General features: G+C 48.8%; 1 protein-coding gene across 2 annotated transcripts in view; it reads right to left on the reverse strand.

Annotated features, from left to right (window-relative positions):
• The window catches only part of LCP2 (lymphocyte cytosolic protein 2), a 200,844-nt gene that overhangs the window by 165,724 nt on the left and 14,250 nt on the right, over positions 1–20,870 (reverse strand). For both annotated transcript variants that reach the window (XM_033927610.1, XM_033927609.1), the window contains exon 2: positions 2,290–2,352. In XM_033927610.1, coding sequence (XP_033783501.1) covers positions 2,290–2,352 — 63 coding nt within the window. The remainder of the gene's footprint in view (positions 1–2,289; positions 2,353–20,870) is intronic.

The raw sequence follows: 20,870 nt of genomic DNA on the forward strand, positions 1-20,870 counted from the left end.
ACTGCCCTATACACCCCCAAAACCCTTTTTTATTGGCATATAAGTGGCTCCTGCAGCCATAAGGGTTATTGGGGTGGTAGATAAGTAGGTCTAGGGGATTCTGGAGGTGGTTTGGGGGGTTCACCGTCACCTATAAGGGAGCTGTAGTGAGGAGAAGCCCTGGCACCCTTTTTGTGAAGTTCACAGCAGTGCCCTGTAAGGTACCCCACTATTTAGGTGGCATGTCTGGGTGTGCAGTCATTCACTTTGCAGACCCCTCCCACGTCCAACAGGGCTTGTTCTAGGCATTTTGGACTTGGACGGAAATGTGGTATAAAGATGGACCATTTAGCGGCTTGGACGATCAGATCGGCAGGACGTATAATTAGATGATTTTTGAAAGTAAAAAAAAGTTGGACGTATCTTTCAAAAAAGTGTCTTAGGCTCTTTTTAACTTTGGACGACTTGCGAGATGGACATAAACGGACTTAGACGTCCCTTTCGATTATGCCCCTCCACGTGTTTATTTTTATTGTTTGTTTCAAATGTGACCCCTGAGGCAGGTGTATTTTACGCTAAAACACAGTGCTGTGTCAGGTCCAGACCACTGTGGATGGATATAATAAGCATTTTGATATAATCATTATGGCTCCTTTCACTGTGGAAAGTCTATTGTCCCCTCCCACTCTCTGCTCGGTGCCTAACTTTGACACGAATACAGGATGTCCGGTGCTGTACTCAGAGAGAGCCCCCAGGAAAGAGACTTGGGAGTACTTGTAGACAAGTCAATGAAGCTGTCCGTGCAATGTGTGGCGGCGGCGAAAAAGGCGATCAGAATGCTAGGAATGATCAAGAAGGGGATCACCAACAGATCGGAGAAGGTTATCATGCCACTGTACCGGGCCATGGTGCGCCCCCACCTGGAATACTGTGTCCAACACTGGCCACCGTACATGAAAAAGGACATAATACTAGTCGAAAGGGTCCAGAGAAGAGCAACAAAAATGGTTAAGGGACTGGAGGAGTTGCCGTACAATGAGAGGCTAGAGAAACTGGGCCTCTTCTCCCTTGAAAAGAGGAGACTGAAAGGGGACATGATCGAAACATTCAAGAAATTAAAGGGAATTGACTCAGTAGAGAGAGATTGTTCACCCTCTCCAAGGTGTAGAGCACGAAAGGGCACTCACTAAAGTTAAAAGGGCATAGATTCCGTACAAACGTAAGGAAGTTCTTCACCCAGAGAGTGGTAGAAATCTGGAACGCTCTTCCTGAGGCTGTTATAGGGGAAAACACCCTTCAGGGATTCAAGACAAGGTTAGACAAGTTCCTGCTGAACCAGAACATATGCAGGTAAGGCTAGACTCAAATAGGACACTGTTCTTTGACCTAAGGGCCGCCGCGTGAGTGGACTGCTGGGCACGATGGACCACTGGTCTGACCCAGCAGCGGCAAATTTTATGTTCTTATGAGTTTGGGTTTGTTTGACCAGGAGTTGGGATAGGTGATGCAGTGACACCTGCATGGTATTGGCTGATGCTGGTAACCCCTCCATGGGCTCTGCTGTCTGTGACAACTCCATTTTCTTTGGTAGGCTGGCTACCTTGTTTTTCCCCAGCCACATTGATTTGACAGGGTCCGATCTGCACTGTGGTCATTTAGCAAGGTATACTGGGCAAAATAACGGCACTCCGATATCAGAAAACATTAGAAAAAGGGGGCTGAAAGAGTCATGAACAGAGCCAAGCCATGAGGCATCAGCTCAGGAAATAGCCATCACAAGATCCCCTAAACTAAACATTTGTAATCATGATTTATCATTACTTAGCCCTTCTTTTATAGCTCTTGAATCCACTTTATGTTTTTATGGTTATTTTCAGTTATTGTGTTTTTATATATTGATGCGTTTTTTCTCTATTATATTGTTATGATTTGTTGCAATAATCACGTCTTTGCCTCAGTTTGAAAGCATTATTTTCCACAAGTGAGTAAGAAGTTCAATAATAAGATAAATAACACTGTCCTTTTCCCTTGTGAAAGCCAACCGATAGAAATGTGCTGCCAAGTTTCTATCTGGAACATACTGTATTATGGTGACTAAGATACTAACTTTGATAGCACAGTGGGATCTTGGTTGGGTGATGGATGCTCTTTCAGTCTAAGGTCTTTCCAGTCTTATATAAATGTTTTTTACTAGAGCATTCTGCCTTGACTTCCAAAGAATCTTTATTGCAGACACCGAGACACTGGAAATGTGTAATAGAAAAAAAAAAAAAGAATGGTTGATTTAGAATAGGAGGATCTCGCACTTACCAAGAATCTTTGCCCACTTATATTGTGCTTTCTGACAACTTTTTCACAGTCGTTCATGTTGATCTGTCAAGAAAATATAAAAGTACAGATTAAATACAGTATTCATGGCTGAGTCAGTGGAAACATGAACAATACTGAACAGCTGGTGTCACTGATATTAGGAGAAAGGGCAAGAGGTGACGTAAGGGAATGGTATGGATGTTTTGATTCACATCAAAAGTTTAAAACTTCTTCTTGTTCATATTAGGATGGTGTCACACCCCTTTCTTCTGTCCATACACATCATAAAGGTATAAATGCTTCCTATCACTTATCAGGGAAGTAGGGTTATTCACATTAGGGGTCATTCTGTAACATAGTTGCTAATTTTATATGTCCATTACATGTGTAAATGTTTAGAATAATGACATTTGTGCACATCTGGAGGAGTGGCCTAGTGGTTAGAGCATCCTGAAGTTGTGAGTTTGATTCCCACTGCAGCTCCTTATGACTCTGGGCAAGTCACTTAACACTTCATTGCCCCCGGTACAAAATAAGTACCTTTCTAAAATAGGTAAACCACTTCACTACAAGCCTACAAGATAAAATAGGAGCGTTAGAGTATATAGCACTGAATGATGAGGTAGATATAATAGGCATCTCAGACCTGGTGGAAGGAGGACAATCATTGGGACACTGTATTACCTGGGTATAAATTCTATCACAAGGATAGAGTTGATCAAAGCACCTAAATTTATACTCAAAATTTCCGTAAACTCCTACATTTTGGAGTATAGAAAGTGGATGGCAACAGGGATGGATTTAGGGTGGGGAAATATGAGTCGTTACTCTTAAGCTAAGTTGCTAAATCTATCTTAGCACTGATTTTCAGCACTAGGCTCATAATTATTAATTGTTGACATTCAACAGGGTATCAGCAGAGGTGGCGATCAAGACAAGTTACTTACACAAAGAGAACAAAGATTGATAAATAGATTGCATTCCTTGGAACCGTTAGGTATTAGCAATTGTGTGGATTGGAAAGTTTTTTTATGTCTACTAATTGATACTCAAGAGTGAGCAGTGGTTTTTTGTGGAAGAACCTGGTGCTAGTGAAAATTTAACAGCAAATAAAGTTGTAATGTTTAAAAAAAAACAATAGGATTAATGATATAGCACAGTTACTTACCGTAACAGGTGTTATCCAGGGACAGCAGGCATATATTCTCACATGTGGGTGACGTCATCTACGGAGCCCCGATGCGGAAGCATTTTCAAGCAAACTTGATTGAAGATTTAAGTTTGCTCTGCTGCTCCACGCATGCGTGCCTTCCTGCTCCACTAGGGGGTGCATCCCCTCGTGGTCTCCAGTTCACTTAACTAGCCAAGAAGCCAACCTCGGGGAGGTGGGCGGGTTGTGAGAATATATGCCTGCTGTCCCTGGATAACACCTGTTACGGTAAGTAACTGTGCTTTATCCCAGGACAAGCAGGCATGATATTCTCACATGTGGGTGACCTCCAAGCTTACTGAAGAGGGATGGAGGGAAGTTGGCAATTTAAGCAAATAGATTTCGCAATACCGATTGGCCGAACCGGCCATCGCTTCTGGACAGGGAGTCCAGACAGTAGTGGGAGGTGAAGATATGAACCGAAGACCATGTGGCAGCCTTGCAGATTTCCTCAATAGGTGTGGACCTGAGGAACGCTACGGAGGCTGCCATCGCTCGGACTTTGTGTCCCGTTACTCGACCATGCAGTGCGAGACCAGTCTGAGCGTAGCAAAAGGAGATGCAATCGGCCAACCAGTTGGACAAGGTGCGTTTGGAAACTGGGTGGCCTAACCGGTTTGGGTCGAAGGACAGAAACAGTTGTGGGACTTTCCGGTGTGGCTGAGTGCGTTGGAGGTAAAAGGCCAACGCTCTTTTGCAGTCAAGAGTGTGGAGCGCCACTTCTCCGGGGTGAGAGTGGGGCTTGGGGAAAAACACAGGTAAGACAATGGACTGATTGAGATGGAAATCAGACACTACTTTAGGTAGGAACTTTGGATGGGTGCGGAGTACCACCTTGTCGTGATGGAATACCGTGAAGGGTGGGTCCGCTACCAGCGCTTGCAGCTCACTAACCCGCCGTGCGGACGTGAGCGCGAGTAAGAAGATTACCTTCCAAGTGAGGAATTTTGGATGGCATTTGTCTAGTGGCTCAAATGGAGGTTTCATTAATTGAGCCAGAACCACGTTAAGGTCCCAAACCACCGGGGGAGGTTTGAGAGGGGGGTGGACGTTCAGCAGGCCCTTCATGAAGCGAGTGACTAAGGGATGGAGCGAGAGGGCTTTCCCTTGCAGGGGCTGATGAAAGGCCGCAATCGCACTGAGGTGTACTCTAATGGAGTTGGTCTTTAGGCCGGAATGAGATAGTTGAAGTAGATAGTCAAGGACCAGGGGGACGGGGACCGACACCGGGTCCTGGCTGTGGGAGGAGCACCAGGTTGAGAATCTGGTCCACTTTTGGGAGTAGCAGGTTCTCGTCGAGGTTTTTCTGGAGGCCTCCAATATCTCCTTGACTGATTGAGACACAGGGAGAGCAGTCAGGGGGAGAGAAACCAAGCATTCAGATGAAGAGACTGAAGATTGGGATGTAACAGTGAACCCTGACCCTGTGACAGTAGAGAGGGAAACAGAGGCAGAGGCAGTGGATCTCTGACACTGAGTTGAAGTAGCAGGGAAAACCACGGCTGGCGTGGCCAGCGAGGGGCAATCAGGATCAGGGTGGCTTGTACTGTTTTTAGGTGGACAAGCATCCGCAGTATCAGAGGAAACGGCGGGAACGCGTATAGGAACCTTCCCTCCCAGTCGAGGAGGAAGGCGTCGGCCTCGAGTCGGTCCGGGGAGTATATCCGGGAGCAGAAGAGAGGCAGCTTGTGATTGTGAGGGGACGCGAACAGGTCTATTTGAGGTGTCCCCCACCGTTCGAACACTCCTCGCAGGGTCTGAGAGTGTAGTGACCACTCGTGTGGCTGGAGGAGACGGCTGAGTCTGTCCGCCAGGCAGTTTTGTTCTCCTTGTATGTACACCGCTCGAAGGAAGGTGTTGTTGGAGATTGCCCATTTCCAGAGGCGCAGGGCTTCCCGACAAAGGGGCCAAGACCCTGTCCCCCCTTGTTTGTTTACGTAGTACATCGCTACCTGGTTGTCGGTTCGGATGAGAACCACTTGGTCGTGGAGCAGATGTTGGAAGGCTACAGCTGCGAGATAGATGGCCCGAAGTTCTAGCACGTTGATGTGGCAGCAACGGTCTTGTGCTGACCACATTCCTTGGGTGCGTAGGCCGTCCAGATGGGCTCCCCAAGCGTACTCCGACGAGTCCGTGGTGAGTACCTTGCTGTGGGGTGGGGTGAGGAAGAGCAAACCTTTGGAAAGATTTGAAGAGTCGGCCCACCAGCGGAGCGATCGTTGCAATGAAGGAGTCACTGTCACTGAGTGGTCGATCGGGTCCCGGTCTTGACGCCATTGAGACGCCAGGGTCCATTGAGGGATTCTCAGATGGAGGCGGGCGAAGGGTGTGACATGGACGGTGGAGGCCATGTGGCCCAGAAGAGTCATCATCTGTCGAGCTGATACTGAGGTCAGCAGGGAGATCCTTCGGCTCAGACTTACTAACGCCTCCAGGCGCGGAGGGGGGAGGAAGGAGCGGAGGTGAACCGTGTCCAGCGTGGCCCCGATGAACTGTAGGGACTGCGAGGAGCGTAGTTGAGATTTTGGGAAGTTTATTTCGAACCCCAGACTTTGTAGGTAAGTAATAGTCTGTTGGGTCGCTGAGATAACCCCTTCCCTGGACGGGGCTTTGATTAGCCAGTCGTCCAGGTAGGGGAATACCTGGAGGCCCTGGGAACGTAGGGTTGCTGCTACCACCACGAGGCACTTGGTGAAGACCCGAGGTGATGATGCTAGTCCGAAGGGGAGGACTCGGTATTGTAGGTGCCAGTCCCCTACTTGGAAGCGCAAGAACTTGCGGTGAGAGGGGTGCACTGGGACGTGTGTGTACGCCTCCTTGAGATCGAGGGAGCAGAGCCAGTCGCCCTCGTCGATCAGGGGGTAAAGTGTTGGTAGTGAGAGCATCCGAAACTTTTCCCGTACCAGGAATTTGTTGAGGCGTCTCAAGTCTAGTATTGGGCGTAGGTCTCCCGTTTTTTTCGGTACCAGGAAGTAGCGGGAGTAGAAGCCCTTCCCCCGTTGGTCGGGGGGAACCTTCTCCACTGCTCTCAGGCGAAGCAGGTCTCGAGCTTCGGAGAGGAGTAGGGGTAGCTGAGTCCGGTTGGGAGGGCAATTCCTTGGGGGGTTGTCCGGAGGAATGGCCCGAAAGTTGAGAGAGTACCCTGATGAGATCACGCCAAGGACCCATGCGTCCGACGTGATTTGTTCCCAGTGAGGGTAAAAAGCTTTGAGTCGACCCCCGATGGGAAGGCGGTCTGGGACTATGGCGGAGGGGGCCCGCCCCCTTCCGCGTGTCCCGTCAAAAGGACGGGGATGGTTTGGTGGTCGCGGGCGGTTGGGACTTGGGCATGGCCCTGTGGTGGGCTTGCGGACGTCTGGGTGGGGGCCGCGAGAAGGCGGGGGTGGACTTTTATGGGTATCGGCGCGGAGGGGCCCTGTATGGCCTGGACGCTGGCGGTTTGGGCTTTTGCCGGACAAGGGAGGCAAACGAGCGTTCATGTTCGGAGAGGCGTTTTGTCGCCGCCTCGATAGTGTCATCGAACAATTCCTTTCCCACGCAAGGGAGGTTAGCCAACCGGTCCTGTAAGTTGGGGTCCATGTCGACCAGGCGCAGCCAGGCTAGTCGGCGCATGGCGATAGCGAAGGCTGCTTCTCTGGAGGAGAGTTCGAAGCCATCGTAGGCCGCGTGGAATAGATGAAGGCGCAGGTTGGAGAGGGACTCTAAAAGCAGGCCGAACGTTCCTTGCCGGGAGGCCGGTAGCTCAGTCTCAAAGGCTCTCAATAGTCCAATGAGGTGTTTGAGGTATGATGTGAAGGTGAAAGTGTAGCTTTGCACCCTAGAGGCCATCATTGCGTTTTGGTATAGTCTCCTGCCGAACTTATCCAGGGTTCGGCCTTCTCGGCCTGGGGGGACCGCTGCTGAGACCCGGGACGGGTGAGCCTTTTTCAAGGAGGATTCTACTAACAGCGATTGGTGGGAGAGCTGTGGTTGCTCGAATCCCGGGTAAGGTACTGTGCGGTACTTGGCCTCCATTTTGGAGGGTACGGCCGTGACCATGTAGGGGGTCTCCAGGTTCCTGAAGAAGGCCTGTTGGAGTACCGGGTTGGGTGGTAGGCGAAGGGACTCTCTGGGCAGTGATGGTATATCCAGCTCCGCCAGGTACTCCTTCGAGTATCTGGAGTCGGACTGGAGGTCTAAGTCCAATGCGTAGCCCATGTCTTGGACAAAGCGAGTGAAGGATGGGCGAGATGTCCCCGGGGCCCCGTGCGGGGTCGGGGAACGAGACCTTCGTCGGGTGGAGAAGGATAGGGAGGCTTCCCTCGAGTATCGAGGTTCGTGCTTTGATCCATGCTCCGAGACTGGGGAAGCACTGTGAGAGTGTTCCGGGGTTGTCGATCTTCGGCGTCTCGAGGAGCCCCTCGGAGACGATGCCGGGGTTAGGGGTACCGATCGATGTTGGATTGGTGACCTCGATCCGGACTCCCTCGGGGAATACGTCCGAGGGGGGGTTCGGAGGATGCGCGGGTTGGAGAGTGATAACTCAGCCACCCTTAGTGGTCCCGTACGAGGTGTGGGAGAACGGCCTCGTAGAGTTGGTGAACCTCGGGCCTTCTTGGAGGTATGGCGGTTCGAGGTTTCTGTCGTTCTAGCCCGACGTTTTGCCCCTCGGCGGTCTGCGGAGGGGGAACGTCTCGGGTGTCTCGGCGAGGAGTCCGAGGAGGATGGGATGCGGCGAGGATTGCGCACCCTTCCTCGAGGTTGTTCGGTGCGAGGCTCAGGCTGGTCTGGCACATTCGAGGTCGAGGCCGATTGAAACTGGGCCATTGCCGCGGACAGCTCCAACGTGATCATCGCTCGGAGTAGGTCCTGGAAGACGGGCACGGACAGCATCGAAGGCATGTCCACTGCCTCGGTGCGCTCCACCGGGGGCGACCTCGTATCAGAGTATTCCCGTGTGGTGGAGGCACGGCCCGAAGGCTTGGAGGGCTTAGATGGGGCTGTAAGCATGGGGCTTCCGCCATGCGTCGCCGTTGTCCCCGAGGCTGGCTTCTTCGCTGTTACAGAACCTGAAGAGGGAAGAGGGGACTTACCCAGAGCCGAGGCTTTCTGTTGTCCCGAGGACTTCGGGATCGAGTCTCGAGGCGATGCCGAGGTATCCGGGGCCGAGGTCAAGGCCGGGGCCGACCTCGAGGCCGAGGTGGAGGGTTGGTCCGGGGTGAAGAGGTCCGCCATGCGGGCTTTTCTTCGGCGGAGGGCCCTGTTTTGGAAAATAGCGCACTGGGGGCAGGAGTCGGTTGGATGAGCCGCCCCCAGACAGAGGATGCACCGGCGATGCGGGTCTGTGAGAGAAAGAAGCCGCTCGCACCGGGTGCAAAAGCCGGTCAAAGGCCGGGACATTAAATCGAAAGTAGCCGCGGCTCGATTAGCCACGCGGCCACGGGGACCCGGAAGCTTCCGGGTCGTTGAAAACGAAGCAGGAATCAAGTAAGAAAAGTAAAGAATTCGCGCACAGCGACTTAATCGTGAAAAACAAGAAAAAATCGCGGTGCTAGAAGGCAGTTGGGGCAGAGCCTGAAAAACACGGCTTCTAGGCTCGCGGAAAATTTTGAACTGGAGACCACGAGGGGATGCACCCCCTAGTGGAGCAGGAAGGCACGCATGCGTGGAGCAGCAGAGCAAACTTAAATCTTCAATCAAGTTTGCTTGAAAATGCTTCCGCATCGGGGCTCCGTAGATGACGTCACCCACATGTGAGAATATCATGCCTGCTTGTCCTGGGATAACAGGTGGATTCACCACTGATCTGTAATGTTAGCGTTTTTCCTAAATAGCAAGCAGCATTTGAATTTGATTTCTAAAAATTAGGCTTTAAGAGTAGAAATCTAATTTAGAAAATGTAACATTAGTGAGGATTTAACAACAAATAAAGTTATATATTTTTTAAAAATGGAGATTCAGTGACAGCAGGTAGATTCCCTATTGGTCAGTAAGGACGACATCTTGTTTAAATGGCAAGTGCCATTTTGATTTGATTTTTGATACCAGGTCTTTAAGAATAACAGTCTGGGTTGGAAAATATAAGTTTTACCATTTGAAATAGATAGTTTTTTAAAAAAGATTTATAATATGTACGATTGTTTTTTAGATAACACAAAAGAATTCATAGATGACTCGTGAAAGTTTCAAGTTATAAATTTGAGCACGGATAAAAGCAGCACAGACCCTGAGGAAATAGCGATGTGAAACGGTTGAGTCATCGTCGGGCTAAGCAAGCTAAGTGCTTCTTTTTTGTTATAACCGATGCACACAGAGTGAAGGGCCACTACTCGGACTGGAGGAGGGTCACGAGTGGTGTCCCGCAGGGCTCGGTGCGTGGGCCACTGCTATTTAATATATTTATAAATGATCTAGAAACAGGGACGAAGTGTGAGATAATAAAATTTGCGGACGACACCAAATTATTTAGTGGAGCTCGTACTAAAGAGGACTGCAAAGAATTGCAAAGAGACTTGAACAAACTAGGGAAATGGGCGACGAGATGGCAGATGAAGTTCAACGTTGAGAAATGTAAAGTATTGCATGTGGGAAGCAGAAACCCGAGGTACAACTATACGATGGGAGGGATGTTATTGAAGGAGAATACCCAAGAAAGGGACTTGGGGGTAATGGTGTACATGACAATGAAGCCGATGGCACAGTGCGCAGCGGCCGCTAAGAGAGCGAACAGAATGCTAGGTATAATCAAGAAGGGTATCACTACCAGAACGAAAGAAGTTATCCTGCCGTTGTATCGGGCGATGGTGCGTCCGCATCTGGAATACTGCGTCCAATATTGGTCGCCATACCTTAAGAAGGATATGGCGTTACTCGAGAGGGTTCAGAGGAGAGCGACACGTCTGATAAAAGGGATGGAAAACCTTTCATACGCTGAGAGATTGGAGAAACTGGGTCTCTTTTCCCTGGAGAAGAGGAGACTTAGAGGGGCTATGATAGAGACTTACAAGATCATGAAGGGCATAGAGAGAGTAGAGAGGGACAGATTCTTCAAACTTTCAAATAATAAAAGAACAAGAGGGCATTCAGAAAAGTTGAAAGAGGACAGATTCAAAACGAATGCTAGGAAGTTCTTCTTTATCCAACGTGTGGTGGACACTTGGAATGCGCTTCCAGAGGGCGTAAAGCACAGTTACTTACCGTAACAGGTGTTATCCAGGGACAGCAGGCACATATTCTTGACTGATGGGTGACGGCACCGACGGAGCCCCGGTACAGACAATTTTAGAGTGATTGCACTCTAAGAACTTAGAAAGTTCTAGTTAGGCCGCACCGCGCGTGCGCGAGTGCCTTCCCGCCCAACGAAGGCGCGCGGTCCCCAGTTAGGATAAGCCAGCTAAGAAGCCAACCCGGGGAGGTGGGAGGGACGCAAGAATACCTGCCTGCTGTCCCTGGATAACACCTGTTACGGTAAGTAACTGTGCTTTATCCCAGGACAAGCAGGCAGCATATTCTTGACTGATGGGTGACCTCCAAGCTAACAAAAAGAGGGACGGAGGGAAGGTTGGCCATTAGGAAAACAAATTTTGTAAAACAGATTGGCCGAAGTGTCCATCCCGTTTGGAGAATGCATCCAGACAATAGTGAGATGTAAAAGTATGAACTGAGGACCAAGTAGCAGCCTTGCAGATTTCCTCAATGGAAGTGGAACGGAGGAAAGCTACAGACGCTGCCATAGCTCTAATCTTGTGGCCCGTGACAGAACCTTCCAGTGTCAGGCCCGACTGAGCATAACAGAATGAAATGCAAGCAGCAAGCCAATTGGACAGGGTGCGTTTAGATACAGGATGACCCAACTTGTTAGGATCAAAGGACAAAAACAGTTGAGAAGATGTCTGTGAGGTTTGGTGCCAAGATAGTAAGCCAGAGCACGTTTACAATCCAAGGTATGCAAAGCCTGTTCACCTGGATTAGAATGAGGCTTTGGAAAAAATACAGGTAGGACAATGGATTGGTTAAGATGAAAGTCAGACACACCCTTAGGGAGAAATTTTGGATGTGTACGGAGGACCACCTTATCATGGTGAAAAACAGTGAAAGGTGGATCGGCCACTAGTGCATGCAGCTCACTGACCCTCCTGGCAGAAGTGAGAGCTATAAGGAAGACCACTTTCCAAATAAGAAATTTGAAATGCGCTGTGGCCAAAGGTTCGAAAGGAGGCTTCATTAAAGCAGAAAGAACCACATTGAGATCCCAGACTACAGGAGGGGGCCTAAGAGGTGGTTTCACATTGAAAAGGCCCCTCATGAACCTAGAAACCAAAGGATGAGCCGAGAGGGGTTTTCCATGTACCGGCTCATGAAAAGCAGCAATTGCACTAAGGTGAACTCTGATAGAAGTAGATTTAAAGCCAGAGTCAGACAAGGAAAGAAGATAGTCCAACACCAGTCCCACTGCTAGAGACATGGGATTATGGTGATGTAAGAGGCACCAGAAAGAAAACCGAGACCACTTCTGTTGATAACACTGAAGAGTGGCCGGTTTCCTGGAAGCATCAATGATAGAACGGACAGGCTGAGAAAGGAGAGAATGAGCCGAAGTCAGCCCGAGAGAAACCAAGCTGTCAGGTGCAGAGACTGCAGGTTGGGATGCAGAAGGGACTGTTGATGCTGAGTAAGCAGAGAAGGAAACAGTGGAAGAGGTATGGGTTCCCTGGAACTGAGTTGAAGTAGAAGGGAGAACCAATGTTGCCTGGGCCACCGTGGAGCGATGAGAATCATGGTGACCCGTTCCCTCTTGAGCTTGAACAATGTCCGCAGCAGGAGCGGTAGAGGGGGAAATGCATATAGGAAGAGACTGGTCCAATCCAGGAGAAATGCATCGGGCGCCAGACGGTGAGGAAAGTAGAGTCTGGAGCAAAACAGGGGCAGTTGATGGTTGTGGGGAGCTGCAAAAAGGTCCACTTTGTGGCCACCACTATAGCCCAGTGCAGGGCTCTGTAGAAATCCTGGTGGCTACAACATACAGTGCATTAGCGTGTGACCCGGCATGGAGTCACCCTGCAGGACCGGACTCTTCAACAGCATTCACAATCAAACACAACCAAAAATAAAGTTCCAACAAAAGATGAAGTTAAGAGAAATATTTCAATTTTACTCACTCCTTAGGACAGGTAAGTAATGCTTCAACTTCATAACATGGGTCAGGGTTCCTTACAGCATTCAAAAAGAAGAAAGAAAAAAAAAACTGCCAAAATGGGCAAGAAAATAAAGCAATCTACAATCTGCTTCAAACTTTCTTCTTCTACTTATTAAGTCCCAATTAGCTCCTGAGTCCCCAGCTCACTAGAGCTAGCATTGCCTGCTCCAAAGCAGGTGTTTTATCAAATCCAAAATTAAAGTTCAGCATTCAAGTTTCCTTCATTCTCAGGCAAAAAGAAAAATAAAGGAAAGCCTCTGGCAACAATATGAGACTGCCAGGAATAGGAGAGAGCAATAGGTTTTGCCAAATCAAAGGCCTATAGATAGGCTTTCAAATTCCCTCCCAAGGTGGAAGCAAAACCTCTCCCCACTCTCTCCAAGCCTTCTCTCAAAAAAACCAACATTCCAGAGAAAAGGAAAAGAAAAACAGCACACAAACAGTCCAAAAGAAAACACACTCACTGTTTGTGGCTAGAAGCCAAGTCCACCTGCATAAGCTCAGGATAATTGGATTCACTGCCAGAACAGGCTTCTTGAAAATCCATAGGCTCCTCGCTCAGAAGTGATAAGTCTTCTGCTTGTTCAGCCTCAGTCCATTCCATTGGTACAGGTCTGTTGTCCCTGCTTGGCTCAGGTGGATCCTTAGGGAGGCAAGACTTAAACTTCCTCCCTAACCGGCTTGTTGGTTTGAATGCCACTGCTGGCTTATCTACCCTAGGGGCGTGCCTTATTCTGGGAGTGTCAGCAGACGTCCAGGGGCCTCTAGAGCTCCCCTGGTGGTGGCTTACATTATTTTCCTCACTCTCATCCTGGAAGATCCTGGAATTTTCCTGCCGGGATTTTACTTTTACCTTTTTTTTTTCTAGTTTACCTGGGACCTTGGCAGGCCTTGCGTCTGACTGGTCACAACTTGAGGAGTGCCCCATTGAGAGAAAATGGACTGAAGATTCATGGGATCGAGAGACCATTCGTGGGGTTGAAGAATTCTGCTGAGATTGTCTGCTAAGGAATTCAGTTCCCCTTGAATGTAGACAGTCTTCAGGAATAAGTGATGAGCTGTCGCCCAAGACCAAATCCTTTGGGCTTCCTGACACAACAGGCGGGAGCCTGTCCCTCCCTGTTTGTTGATGTAGTACATCACAACTTGATTGTCTGTGCAAATGAGTAGTACTTGAGGGAAGAGAAGATGTTGAAATGCCTTGAGGGCATAAAACATCGCTCGGAGTTCCAGGAAATTGATGTGGTGTTTCTTTTCCTGGGTAGTCCAAAACCCCTGAGTTTGGAACTCGTTCAAGTGAGCTCCCCAGGCATAGGGGGAGGAATCCGTGGTGATGACTAGTTGATGAGGAGGTAGATGGAACAGCAGACCTCTGGATAGATTTGAGGATGTCAACCACCAAAGAAGCGACTGTCGAAGAGACGAGGTCACAGATATGTGTTGTGAACAAGGATCCGTCGCTTGGGACCACTGGGTCGCTAAGGTCCATTGAGGAGTACGCAGGTGGAGACGTGCGAAGAGTGTGACATGTACTGTGGAGGCCATGTGACCCAAGAGCACCATCATGTGATTTGCAGAGATGGAAGTTTGCTGAAACACCTGCTGACAGAGATGAAGGATGGTGTGAAGGCGGTTTGGTGGAAGAAACGCCCTCATCCGAATAGTGTCCAGAATGGCTCCAATGAATTGAAGTCGCTGAGTTGGAATGAGGTGTGACTTGGGTAGATTGATTTCGAATCCCAACAGTCGAAGGAAGTGAATGGTCTGATTGGTGGCCAGCTGAACCGCCTGAGGAGAATGAGCCTTGATCAGCCAGTCGTCCAGATAAGGGAAGACTTGAAAGTTGTGAGAGTGGAGATAGGCCGCAACCACAATCAGACATTTGGTGAACACTCTGGGAGAGGAGGCCAGGCCAAAGGGTAATACCTTGTACTGATAATGATGTTGGTTGATGAGAAAGCGTAGATATTGCCTGGACGTCAGATGGATAGGAATGTGTGTGTACGCCTCCTTGAGATTGAGGGAGCATAGCCAGTCGCCCTGAGAGAGAAGAGGGTATAGGGTGGCAAGAGATAGCATTTTGAACTTCTCCTTGACCAAACATTTGTTGAGATCTCTGAGATCTAATATTGGTCTGAGGTCTCCGGTCTTTTTGGGTACTAGAAAGTACCGGAAGTAAAATCCCTGGCCTTGCTGATCTTGAGGAACTTCTTCGATGGCGTTGAGAAGAAGGAGGGATTGAACTTCTTGAGCGAGAAGGAGGGACTGAGACTTGTTGGAAGCAGACTCTTTTGGTAGGCCTAACGGCGGAGGAGTCTGGAAGTTTAGGGAGTAGCTGTGGGCTATGATCGAGAGCACCCACTGGTCGGTGGTGATTACTTCCCATCGAGAGAGAAAAACGTGAAGTCGACCTCCTATGGGCTGTGGAAGAGGACAGGAGGGAGGAAGACTGGCAATGCCCTGGAGAAGGGAGTCAAAAGGGCTGCGTCGGCTTAGTTTGAGGGGCAGGCTTTACGGTAGGCAGCTGTTGCTGACGAGCCTGTTGGTGCTGTTGGCGTTGCCTCTGAGGTTGAGAAGGATGAGGCTGAATCGGCCGAGCAGAAAACCTCCTCTGATACGATGGTTGTTGTCTAAATGGACGAGGAGGAGGAGGCTTCTTCTTATTTTTCAACAAGGTGTCCCACCGTGTTTCATGGGCAGAAAGCTTTTGCGTGGTGGTATCCATGGACTCCCCAAACAGCTCATCCCCTAGGCAGGGCGTATTGGCAAGCCGGTCCTGGTGGTTCACATCCAGGTCTGAGACTCGGAGCCATGCCAACCGTCTCATCGCTACAGACATAGCAGTGGCCCGTGAAGTCAGTTCAAAAGTATCATAAATTGAACGGACCATAAACTTCCTGAGTTGCAAAAGGCTGGAAGTGCATTGTTGAAATGCAGGAAGTTTTCGGTCCGGAATATACTTTTGAAAAGAGGCCACCTGTTGGATGAGATGTTTCAGGTAAAAAGAGAAGTGAAACGCGTAATTACCTGAACGGTTGGCCAACATCGCATTTTGGTAAAGACGTTTCCCAAATTTATCCATGGCCTTGCCCTCTCTGTCAGGAGGGACAGAGGCATATACACTAGCTCCCGTAGATTTCTTCAGGGTCAACTCCACCAGCAGAGACTCATGGGGAAGTTGGTGTTTGTCAAACCCTGGAATAGGAATCACTTTATAAAGTGATTCCAGTTTCCTAGGGGCTCCTGGAATTGTTAGAGGAGTTTCCAAATTCTTGTAAAAAGTTTCCCTCAAGATGTCATGGAGGGGTAACTTCAAAAACTCTTTGGGAGGTTGGTCAAAATCCAAAGCATCGAGAAATGCCTTGGATTTTTTAGAGTCAGACTCTGAAGGAATTGAAAGGGTGTCTGACATCTCCTTTAGGAACTTGGTGAAGGAGGAGTGCTCTGGCTTACTAGCAGGATCCTGCACCGATGGATCATCCTCATCAGACGAATAATCTTCATCGGTACCGAGGGGATCGTCAGAGTCATCCCACAAGTCAGGGTCCCGTACCGATTGAAGACGGCCCTGAGAAAGGGGAGTGGAGGATTCGGTATGCTTGGTCTTGCGTACCGATTTCCCTGAACGTGTCGATACCGTACCTGGTGACTGCACAGCGGTATGGGTGTCAGAGAACGGTACCGGATCAGAAGCCGAGTAAGCAGTACGCCGAAGAGACTTCGGCTCTGCCGACAGAACAGGCATAGATATAGATTTTTGCGGTGCCGATAACGTTGATGCCGATAAAAGGGGCTGGTCGACAATCGGCACCGAAGGCTCAGTAGGTACCGACACTGGAAGGTTCGGAGTCAGTAGAGCCGGGAGCAATTGTTGCAGTTGCTCCTTAAGTTGGACCTGTAGGATGGAGGCAATACGCTCATCCAGAGTCGGTCCCGATGGCACCGGTACCGCTTTTTTCTTGCTCGGTACCTGCGGTGCAGCTCGACGCTCAGGCGAAGTCGATGCCGATGAAGAGGCAGTAACTTCAATGGGAGCGGTGCGCTTTGTCACCTGCCGGGGTCTTGGTAAAGTTAAGAAGACCTCCGGTAGAGGGTAGCACACTCCTGACGTGGCTCCCAAAGGGGGAGACCTCACTGGTGTCTCACTATCTTGGGCTTTGCTAAAAATAAAGCACCGTGAGTCAAGTTGAACAAAAATAATGTGTAAAGTTTAATTAGTCACTTAACACATAAATCATATCAGCTATTATTATAGTCCAAGTTTCCTTTCTTCCCAAACAAGGGCAAAAAGAAAGAAAACAGAAAACAAAAAGACTTTTAACTTTCACCCCAGTCCAGTGAAAGCACAGCAAGCTTTCTATCAGGTATGCTTCCAGTCCAGGTTTTAGGGCTTGCTCTACCTGATCACACAGTCTCTGAAAAACACCGCACAATTAGTCTCTTAAGCACTTATCCAGCCTTGAGCTGGAGTCCTGGGCTTACTAACCAACACAGTCCAGTTTCTTCACCAGGTAAACTTTAAGCAAAAACAAAAGACAAAAACTGAAGCCTTACTGCAGGCTCCTAAATTTCCAGCCCTGATTAGCTCACAGTCCTTTGGGCTTCTCTTGAGCTCCTGCACAGCTGCAATGTAGCAATCCAATCAAGCTGGTGCAGCACTGCTCTAAGCTTGTTTTTACAGCACAAACAATCAAAACAGTTCTTCCCAAAACTCCTCTTCACTATTATTCGTGTACAGCCTTGTACCTGTAGTGTTTAGTGGAAAGTTGCCAAGCCCACATCCATGGCTTCTTCCATAACGGTCTCCAGCATACACCCTTCATCCAGGTCCATGCTTTCTGGTGTATCCAGCTGCTCTGCTGGTTCCTGAGGCATTGGAGCCTCACACTCCATTGGCTCTGGAGTGAGGTCTGGCCTTCTCCTGGCCCGGAGAACTCTCTCTCCCAGACTCTCTTGGGCAGCCTCCTTTAATGCTCTGGAGAGCTGCTTAACAGGCTTGGGGCCACGCCCTACACTGGGTGATCGTGTGCCTAGCTTGTGTGTTCTTGGGCTCCCCCTCAGGCTACAGGGTAGAATATCACTGGGAGCTTGATTAAATCCCTTAGTGTGATTGGAAGCTTTTCTGGGCCGGGCAGTTAACCTATACTCAGGGCACTGCTCTAGGCTAGAAGACTCAGGATAGGCAGCTAGGCTTTCAGGATCTTCTTCCTGATCCTTCTCAGTGAGAGTCTGGTCTCGAGTAAGAGACTGAGACTGGGTTTTCACTCTGACATGATCGTCTCGGGGAGCGGAAATGTCACAGCTTATGGGGCCGGCGCGCAGTCTGCAGGACTTGGCTCACTGCATGCTCGACTGGCAGCCCGAGAACAGTAGGGGAAGGCTTCTTAGCCGGCTAACCTACGGGGTGCGACACCGGCGATGGATTTTGCGGTGCCGACACTACCGGTGTCGACTTGGAGGAAGTTGCAGGAGTCGATACCGATGGAACTTCCATAGCGGTACCGAAAAGGATCCGTTGCTGTATTTGACGATTTTTTAAAGTTCTCTTTTGAAGAGAACTACAGCGGGTGCACGTTTCTGCCCTATGGTCCGGACCCAGACACTGCAGGCACCACTTGTGCGGGTCGGATAATGATATAGGGCGCGCACACCGCTGACACTTTTTAAAACCTGGTGAAGGGGGCATGAAGGGAAAAACGTCCGTAGCAAAATCGAAGCCCGAGGCTTCGATGGTGCCAACAGGCCCCACCGGGGCCGACCGAAAAAAAAAATCGAAAAAAAATGATTTTTTTTTTTTTTTAACACAAACGAAATAAAATAAGAAAGAGAACAATTCTCGAAGAAAAAGAACGCGCGAGCGGGAAGGCGAGTAACAATGAAAAAAATTTCCAACAGCTGTTGGAAACACGCGTCTTCTTAGCTCCGCAGAAACTAAGAAACTGGGGACCGCGCTCCTTCGTCGGGCGGGAAGGCACTCGCGCACGCGCGGTGCGGCCTAACTAGAACTTTCTAAGTTCTTAGAGTGCAATCACTCTAAAATTGTCTGTACCGGGGCTCCGTCGGTGCCGTCACCCATCAGTCAAGAATATGCTGCCTGCTTGTCCTGGGATAATAGGGCAGCCTACGGTACTGGGGTTCAAGAAAGGATTGGACAATTTCCTGCTAGAAAAGAGGATAGAGGGGTATAGAAAGAGGATTACTGCACAGGTCCTGGACCTGTTGGGCCGCCGCGTGTGCAGACTGCTGGGCACGATGGACCTCAGGTCTGACCCAGCGGAGGCATTGCTTATGTTCTTATGTTCTTTTTTATATGCACATTAAAGCACAAAACAATTGAATAGAGATACTATATTCAAGGACCGATGATGAATACACCACCCCAGTAAGGACATGAAAAAATCTTAGTCTGTTGTATCTATGTAAGGAGGCTGTATTATATTGGTTTACTCTCAGTGGTTGGACATTTTTGATCTATTTTTTGAGTCCTTCGCCTAAAAACAGGATTCTCTAACCGGCGTCTGTCATAAACAACGCCGGTTACAGAATTCTGGAACTGTCCCCCCCCTCCCCCCCAGCAACAATCGTGGCAGGAGAGATGCCCAATCTCTCCTGCCATGATCCCCTCGCGACCCCCATGAATCTTCCCCGGCAGGAGAGATGCCCAATCTCTCCTGCAGGGCACAACCCCCCACCCCACCCCCAAACACCCGCGCGATCACCAGCAGGAGGGTGCCCAATCCCTCCTGCCGGACAGGACACCCCACCCCCTGCCGGACCGGACAGCTAAGGGATGCAGATGAAAAAGGGTGGTGGACATGGAGAGAAAAGAAGTGCCAAATGGATAAGCAAAATAGTTAAGAGAAGACAGAGGAGAGCAGAAACCAGAGAATGGGACTGATACCATTAGGACAATAAAACTGATTACTATGCATTGCTTTTATGGAATGCACATCCTCTAGAACTGTGCCTGTGACAAAAACCTTATTCATTGGCCTTCAATTTTCACTATAGTGATGCTAAATCTCCAGCTTTGGGATGGGCCACCCTTGGCATCTCTGCTGGCCTGCCCACTCCTTCACCTGCACCACCGTTTCACTTCCTTTTTTTCTACAAATAAAAACCTGCTTGCAATTAGAGATCAGTTGGTATCCACCAAACAGCTGGTTACATAGACTTTAACTTTTACTCTCTACAAAAATGAATTTTTGCATATTATTCTTATACTTTCCCAAACTGTGCGTATAGCTTTTTCATACCACTTTTAAAAGGGAAGTGGTGCTTTCTAACTGAATTTTAGGGATGTTTTCTCTACATACAATATGGCTTTGTTCTCCTTAAGGCCTCTAAGGAGTATCATAACCTAAAATGCCTCCACCCCCTTCCTTCTCTTCCCTTTTGATCATTTATGAAATTATAGTTTATCACAGACATATGTATGACACTTCTGCACTCTTATAAGATCACTTTCAGACATTCCCCTTTTGTGATCTTAGTTAATGATATCAATACTGATGAATAGAATTATTTTCAATGAAAAATACTTCCCTGTATTGTCCAATACTTAAATGCATCAGTTTTATGCCACAGTGTATTTGTGGAGAGTTGTTTTGTGTGGTTTCAGGCCAGGTATACATAAGGTACATATGCTTTGAGTCTTTTATCCTGAGACTCTGGAGGAGAGGCGGGATAGGGGAGATATGATACAGATATTTAAATACTCAAAAGGTGTTAATATAAAAACAAAATCTTTTCCAGAGAAGGGAAAATGGTAAAACTAGAGAGCATGAATCGAGGTTGCAAGGAGGTAGACCTAGGTGTAATGTTACAAAATGCTTTTTCATGGAGAGGGTGGTTGATACCTGGAATGTTCTCCTGAGGGAGGTGGTGGAGAGGAAAACGGTGATAGAATTCTAAAAAGTGTAGGATGAACACAGAGGATCTCTAATTAGAAAATCAATGGTATAAATTGAACTAAGGCCTGTACTGGGTAAGGTCTGCACGGCCTGTGTCCTGTATATGGCAATTCAGTTTAGGACGGGCTGGGGAGGGCGTTGACTGGAACAGTGCTGGTCAGAATTTTATGATCTGTATCCCTTAAACGACAAGATGGTTTGGATAGGATGGAGTGAGCTTTGATGGCAACTCCAGTAGTTGACCTAAGGACAGTGCCGGGTAGACTTCCACAGTCTACGGCCC

This window comes from Geotrypetes seraphini, chromosome 18 (genome assembly GCF_902459505.1).
Source record: "Geotrypetes seraphini chromosome 18, aGeoSer1.1, whole genome shotgun sequence".
Taxonomy (NCBI): Eukaryota; Metazoa; Chordata; class Amphibia; order Gymnophiona; family Dermophiidae; genus Geotrypetes; species Geotrypetes seraphini.